Below are 7,761 nucleotides of genomic sequence, written 5' to 3' on the forward strand. Positions count from 1 at the left end.
AGCCACAAACAATGGTCTTGTTCATTTTTTACGGGTCCGTTTACGATCGGGCCGTAGGCTCATACATAGTGTGCACTGTGCAGCCGTATATCCTATACTTTCCAGCGTACGCATGAACCGGAAAAATCCGGCCGATTATTTACCGCCCGCAATACAGCCGCACAGATACATAGTGTGAACCTAGCCTAAAAGGTGTACTACAGATATTTCTTTTTAATCAACTGGGGGTCAAAAGTAGTTTCAAAATCTTACTAAAACTTTCTAATTAAAATTCTCAAGCTATCCAGTACTTATCGCTGCTGTGTGTCCTGCAGGAAGTGGTGGATTCCTTCCAGTCTTACACTGTGCTCTTTGCTGCCACCTGTGTTCATACCAGGAACTGGCCAGAGCAGGAGAGAATTTCTATGGAGATCTGCTCCTGCTATGGACAGTTCCAGACATGGACAGAGGTGGCAGCAGACAGCACTATCTTACACTGGAAAGAATACACCACTTCCTGGGGGCATACAGCAGCTAATAAGTATTGGAAGCATTGGCTTGAGATTTTTAAATAGAAGTAATTTACAAATCTGTGTCCAACCACAAAACGAAGTAGGGGGGGGGGTCACCCATGCATGTCCGCACAGCTCTATTAGGCCTCCTGCATATGATCGTAGTAGTTTTGCTGACTACAAAACCACTGAATTGTTGGCCCAAGGAGTGTCATCCACATGCAGTCATGGACCGTGCACACAACAGAGGTATAGGAGCCAGGCTCCATCAACTTCATGGTGATGTGAACTGACCTATACTTCAATTACTTTTGGTTCCTATACTTCAATTTTGCATAATATACATGGTCGTGTACATGAGGCCTAAGTAGTTATATAAACAGGAGACTCTCCACTGCTTCATTCTCTTGCCTTTGTTCCATAGTTTGCAGATATTTTAGCCCATATCTGTTTGCTACTAACTTAAGGTTTAATTCTCCAAAATGACCATTATTCTAGCCATATCATCTGCTGTGGGCTCTAAAGCCGAGGGAACCACTGTAGCAAAACAAAGTCCGTAGTATTGTGCTGTCTAGCTGGACTGTGTGTGTTCTCAGCAGTAAATCTGCTATATACACTACTATCCATCACCTGCTGTTTGATCAAATAAAAGTAGTTATGCTGTGGTTTATATCAGTCAACAAGGAGGGGGGAGGGGGTTCAGCCTGACTGCTTTGGGGCTCTAAGTTGTCTAGGTTAAGCCCCTGATATGTAAAAATAAGTTGGAATTATGGAAATAAATTATCATCCAAAATAATAAGTTGCAGACCTGACTGAAGCCATGCCCACCCCTATGTCAGACAACTGAGTGAGTCACACAAAGATAAAAAAAAAAACTCGGAGGTTAAAGTGCAAGTTAAAAGTACATTATTAGCTTGGTTAAAAATACAAATGCTTACACCAAAAGAAATAAAAGTGTACGGTACCAGAACACTAAATGTCTCTCGTCTCGAGAGCGCCTGTGTGCACAAAGTAAAGTCGCTTAGCACATAAGGAAACCCCGAGACTGCTGCAATTGCCTCTTCTCTCCAATATTTATGTTGGATTGTGTATAAAGAACATAAAAGAAAGATGTCTGCACATTGCCATTGACCTGCCACTTATTTCTGTCATCATGTCTGGTTGCACGTACAAGATAAGAAATTCCAGGCAGGCATTGAATGAGAGCCATGGCTGATGAACAAAACAAGGGGGCTATCTGATGCTAATGGTTCACTGGAACCATAATGGAAAACAAATTAAAATGTATGAGGGGATGGTTGTTGAAATCTGCCTGATTATATAAGACAGTGGACAACTGGTGGACACCATGGTCTTGATCTAGAACTATGACGTGGATCATCAGATGAGGGTGTGCATTTTAATTTAAACCATTGCAGACAATACAGACATACAACCACCCATATCAGTGAAGGTACGGAGGAAGGCTGGCCATACACATACAGAGTAAAGGCTGGCTATATACATTACATAGCTGTTGGCTGAACACTTATCCCTCCCAATACCCCTATACACACTTGTCTAAGCATGCACATGATCTGAATGCATGGGGTAGTAGCCGCTACTAGACACCCCTGGCAGCAGCTCACCTCCCTTCCGATTGACAGTCTTGAATCCTAGCTACCCGATCCTTTTCTCCCCCTACATTTGTGTTGGGTGGAGAGTAAGAAGACCCTAATAAATGATGCGTATGGCCAACCAGCCACCTAGTACACCGCTCATTCATTTCCAACCACTGCCACGTTCTTGCAGTCAGTAGTATAACATGCCAGGTGTGGTAGCAGCAGCGGACTCACCTGCTTGATGCCGTTGTTCATGGAGAAATCCTGTGGCCAAATCAGAAGCCAAGCATTGGGAAGAAAGGCAATCATTGCGTGCAATTCAGCGGTGGCAGCAAATTAAGAGATAGGAGATAGAAAGTGGCCAAAGCAGATCAGCAACACGTAATAATCTTTAAGTAGATGCTTGCAGCAAAAGAGCCATTGGGTACAAATACAGACTTGGTGAAGTCAATATATTGTGAAAGCAAAGAGATAATCTACAAGCTACAGAGACAGTCACTTCTAAACATCATGCATGGTGGGAGCGTGGCAAAGCTAACTCTGCTGCATCAGTTACCATTAGAATTATTGATGGACAGAGAACACCATGTAAACAGTGAGGATTAATTGGTGCAATGTACTAATAGTGTAACCCTAAGGGGTCTCATGCAAAGGCAGAGCTCCATAGTATGGGCCATGGTTGTCTCCGGATGACACTGTATTACAGAGATATTCTTCCTTAGAAGCAATATGTCTAAGGAAGAATAAATCCACAGTACAGCATCCAGCGGGGTCACATTTGTCAGAAATCCTACAGAGACATACAGCATGGATGCCATATTACTGCTCATCCAACTATGAGCCTGGTAGCAGCAGTAATATGGCAGCAGGCATGACCCTGCAATGTGTATATATTATACCAAGATATACTGTATTAATTGAATAGCAGGCTACAGCTATCCCTCCGATATTATAACACCCATAACTTACTATTAATGCAGTAAATACATTTACAATCTTCAGCACAATAAGTGATAGTAGAAGAATACATTTATTTTAATGTAGTCTCTAACCTTATATAGTACTAGTATCAAGAACCCCCCAAAGTTTAGAGGTAGCAAGATTTTCTGTGCTAAAATCTTATAGGTATAATACATGACAGGTGTATATGACATGTAACAACAGTCTTGATTGGTCAGTGTTTGGGTTCAGACCTCCACAGGACATACTGAAAGAAGCTCACTGCCAAACGCTGCAATCCCCGCCTTGCAGCAGGAGATGGGCTCCATAGACTTACTATAGAGTCCCTCCCCTGCAGAAGGATGAAGAGAGAAGCGCTCAGCCAATCACTTCTTCTGGCTCATTCTAGCATTTAATTGATGTCTGAACACCCAGACCCCAACCAATGTCTCAAAATTAAATGACAGTAACAATTGAAATGACAGGGAGTCACTCAAAGCACTTCTAGTTGAAGTTTGTGTACTAAAATGAGTAATGTTCAGAGACGGTAAACTGGTAATAGCGCCTACCTGTGGTCTTTGGTATGCAGAGAAGGTCCGCTCAATGTCTTTCAAATCTAATATTTTGAACACCTTGGTGTCATCAATATCAACCCAGACAGTACCTTCCAGTTTGTTCTAGAAAAGAAAAAGTACAGTTGTGCATAAGTATATATACATACATACATACATACATACAAGGGACCACCAACCATATACAAGTTTGCAAGGGACCACCAACTTTTTTTTTTTCTCATAAACTGGTCCCCATGATGCGTTATAGGCCTATATTTACAGGTAATTTTAGCAGTTTGCCTGAAGACTAAATGCACCAGCATAGATACAAGTGGCAGCATACGTTAGGGGTCATCTGGCCAAAGGAAATGAAATGTGAGATCCTTGGTGAGGATCTCTTTACATATAGAAGAGACGATTATTTTCCTAAATACGGAAAAACGAACAAGAAGGAGAGGCAGCACTTTAACGGACGTCAAATGAAAGTGCTCCATAGAGGAGCTGAAACGTTGCGTGTCTGACATGGGTGAGTAAGTGAAGTCCACTGGAGTTCTGTCTCTCTTTCATTTGATGGGAACAGTGGCATCAGGTTTCCTTGAAGATCTGCACCCAGCCACTCACATCATACATGGTTGTTTGTTCTTTTCTCAATAGGAACATATACTGTGATCTCTAAAAGCAACTGGTACAGGCCCATTGATACTTTAGTAATGTACAGTAAGTAGCCACTTACCTCTGAAAGTTTATTCCAGTTGAAGGATTTAAGTGGATTGGTTGGCTGAGGGATATTTTTCTTTTTCAGGGCTGAGCCAAGAGGACCGGGAGCTGCAGACATAAATCCTAAACGTGGAGGACCTGGTGGTGCAGGTGGACCTCCTGGGGGTGGGGGTGGCGGTGGTGGAGGAGCCATTCCACCAAATGGAGGTGGTGGTGGTGGCGGCGGAGGCATCATATTTCCAGGAGGCAAAGGTACTGGACCACCTGGGGCTCCTGGTGGAGGAGGCGGTCCTCCCGGAATGGAGGCACAGACTGCTCGCTGTGGGAGGGTAAAAAAAATAAAATAATTAGCATTGTATCATTGTGAAACCCCTTTTATTTAAGCCCATATTCAGATTACAGATTCTATACACTTGATAGGGATGTAAGTGTAGGGGTTCCTTACGCTGTTCAGCTCCTGGATTTGTGCTGCGAGTTCCACCACTTGCTGTTTCACTTGCTTGCACTCACTAGACTCCTTCTCCAGCTTCTCCTTCATTTTGTTCAGCGTCTCCATCATCTCCTCTTTCTCCTGAGTCTTGGCGTCACATTCTCGCTCTTTCTTCTCTAGTTTTTGCTGCAGCTCATGGTGCTCTGGAATGGTATAAAGTGATACAAGTCACGGGATCTGCTGCTTTCTCCTTAAAAGATTGTTTGGCATGAAAGGTTGGTTGTGTTTTAAAAGGAATAACTGGGTGAATTTAAAAAAAGGTTATCCAGGATAAGAAAAAGCACAGCTTCTTTTGAGCGAAAACAGCATCACACCTGTCCTCAGGTTGTTTTTGGTTTTACAATTCAACTCCAGTCACTTCAATGGAACCGAGCTGAAAAATCACATCCAAGCTGAGGACAAGAGTGACACCAATTAGGAGGCTTATTCAATGGTAAAAAATGGTTTCACTACAGCGGCCTGGGTTTTGCAGCTGTAATTAAATGTGGTCACATAGCGGCTTTGTGAAACTGACCTAACATAAAGTCAAATGCACAGAACTTCTAAAAGGGTTTGTCTGACAATACTCTCTTCAATTTCCTTATCTAGTGAAAAAGCTGCGCTGCAGAATCTGTTGGCACTTTACAAATAAATATTATGATAAAAAGCTACAATTCTCCCTTGACAGTCTCTCCAAGTAGTGATGCCATATTGCAGCATGTGACTACTGACTGACTGCCTATGGCACAAGAAGATGAATTGCTATGAAAAGTCATTAATGTAATTGTATATGCGTCCGTATATATACTGTGAACAATCGTAACTGCGTTCAAATCTATACACTGTAAGTAATCACAATTGCGTCCGTATCTATATCCTTTGGACTATAAGTGTTTACACTAAAAGACTTAAGAACAATTAAAAGTTTTGAAGTCAGCTCAAAAGATGTGATGAATAAATCTAAACAAATTTCCATTAATTTTTTGCTCATTGTCAAGTTTAAATTCAAACAGTTTAACTTATTTTACACAATAATCTTCTTGTGTAAAAGCCCCTTAAAAACATCAAACTGGGAAGAAGAGATCCACTTCCTGGTTCTATGGCAATAAAAGCTGCATCACATTATGCCAATTAGTAGCTCTATAACGGATCATGTGACGCAGTACGATTCTAAAGAACTACGTAGTGCTCCCTGGGGCTTGTTTGGTGTAAAAACCGCCTTAGGACATCAGGGAGATACTCTAGGCTTATTAAAGTGACAAATTCCCTTTAACCATTAAAAAAAACTTAAACTTTGAGCATGCACACTCTTGTCAACTTAGATACCTTTTTTATGTGTGATGTCATTGTGTTATTTTGTTATTTGTAATGTCATTGTGTATTCAGCAGACATAACAGAGCCTTTACCTTTTCTCATCTTCTCGGCCTGTTCCTTCCATTGTTTCACTTCATTCTCATTCACCAGCCTGTGTGGATATCAAGACATCAATGTAACCAAACAAGTCATAGTGACCCAAATTGTGCTAAAGGCCAAGATAGGGGTAACAGTAGATGAAACATCTGTCCATCCCTCAATCTATAGCCATAGCCAAATTCTAACCTTCTGAATTTTCCAGGAAAATAAGAAATCCAAAACTGCATAGACATATTGAAGGTCTACCTTCATGGTCGTATTGTCATTATCTTAAGGTAAAAAAAAAATCCACAAAAGCTAAATTATATCACGACTCCCTTTAAAGGGGATATTCAGACTAAGAAAAAGCACAGCTACTTCTTTGCAAAAACAGCACCAGCCCTGTCCTCAGGTTATGTGTGTTAGTTCGACTGAAGTGAATGGAGCAGCTTTGTAATGAGTAGCAAACCCATACCCAAACTGAGGTGCTGTATCTGCAAGAAAGCTGCCATGTTTTACTGACCGACGCGGTGTGGAGTTAGCGTAGGGACCCGTGTGGACCAGAGGACCTGCACGTTGGTACACGGGGCTATTATGGCTTGATCAAATCATATACAGACACTCTGGTGTTGATTTTTAATATAGGCCAAGCGGCATTACTATCAGCCATAGATGGGATGTGCAGCCGTTCCTTTCTCTCCAGTTTCCGTGCCATGTATTAATATGCCTGCATAACCCCTTCAAACATCCTCATGTGTCAATCTCATGTGTCTATCTTATAAAGCAATGGAATATTTCCAATCTCCGGGACTGTCACCAATGCTGAGAAAGAGGAGCCACAGCAGTGCAGCACAGCATGTTCAACGGCACTAAAAAACACCCAACCGTGCAGGAAACCAGTGTAGCACTGTGAGTCCAGGCACTGCTGTGCTGCAAACAAAGCAGCTTCCGGGGTCCAAGAAGTCAGACCCCCAACGATCATAAAGTGATGCCATATTCTAGCTATGGGAATACCCCTTTAAGTATACCATAAGAAAGCTGTCTACTGACCAAAGGAAGGCTAGACATGTCATATCTTTGGGCAGACAGTGGAGTGCACAAGAGGCATTCTATTCAATCAATGGGACTGGCGGAATCTAAAGCAGCGTCCTTGGCATGGACTCCGCTTGAAATTCTGCGTAAATTCTGTAGTGTGAATGGGCTCTAATGGAGGTCATGACAGCAATGTGAACGGAGCCTAAGTTGGTGTACTGTACAGTATGAACAATGATCCCAAATGTGGCATATAAACTCAACCAATACATTCTGGGCCATATCTATTAGCTTGTCCTTCCATAAGAAATATTCTTTTTAAACGTTGTAATTTCTCACTAATGAAGTTGACTTTAAAGATGTGCTATGCTGATCATGCTTACATTCTAACAACATTTTTGACATTGAAGTTTTCCAGAGGAGAGATGTCAGGATCTTGTCCTTTGTCGTTTTGGATCACGATTTGCTGAACTATCCGATCCAGCAGGAGCCAGTAATGTACAGTATTGCCATTTCGTTTATCTGTTCACAAAAGGATAAAAGGGACAAAGAAGTTCATTAATAG

At 41.9% G+C, this 7,761-nt stretch overlaps 1 protein-coding gene across 3 annotated transcripts in view; it reads right to left on the reverse strand.

Moving 5' to 3' along the window:
• Window positions 1-7,761, reverse strand: part of DAAM1 (dishevelled associated activator of morphogenesis 1) — a 161,620-nt gene that overhangs the window by 33,656 nt on the left and 120,203 nt on the right. For 2 of the 3 annotated variants that reach the window (XM_069951138.1, XM_069951139.1), the window contains 6 exons: window positions 7,580-7,718; window positions 6,179-6,237; window positions 4,748-4,935; window positions 4,319-4,621; window positions 3,601-3,708; window positions 2,327-2,356 (listed from right to left, as the gene is read on the reverse strand). In XM_069951138.1, coding sequence (XP_069807239.1) covers window positions 2,327-2,356; window positions 3,601-3,708; window positions 4,319-4,621; window positions 4,748-4,935; window positions 6,179-6,237; window positions 7,580-7,718 — 827 coding nt within the window. The remainder of the gene's footprint in view (window positions 1-2,326; window positions 2,357-3,600; window positions 3,709-4,318; window positions 4,622-4,747; window positions 4,936-6,178; window positions 6,238-7,579; window positions 7,719-7,761) is intronic. The other variant, XM_069951141.1, reaches the window with a different exon arrangement.

The sequence above is a fragment of the Dendropsophus ebraccatus genome, chromosome 13, assembly GCF_027789765.1.
Source record: "Dendropsophus ebraccatus isolate aDenEbr1 chromosome 13, aDenEbr1.pat, whole genome shotgun sequence".
In the NCBI taxonomy this organism is placed as follows: domain Eukaryota; kingdom Metazoa; phylum Chordata; class Amphibia; order Anura; family Hylidae; genus Dendropsophus; species Dendropsophus ebraccatus.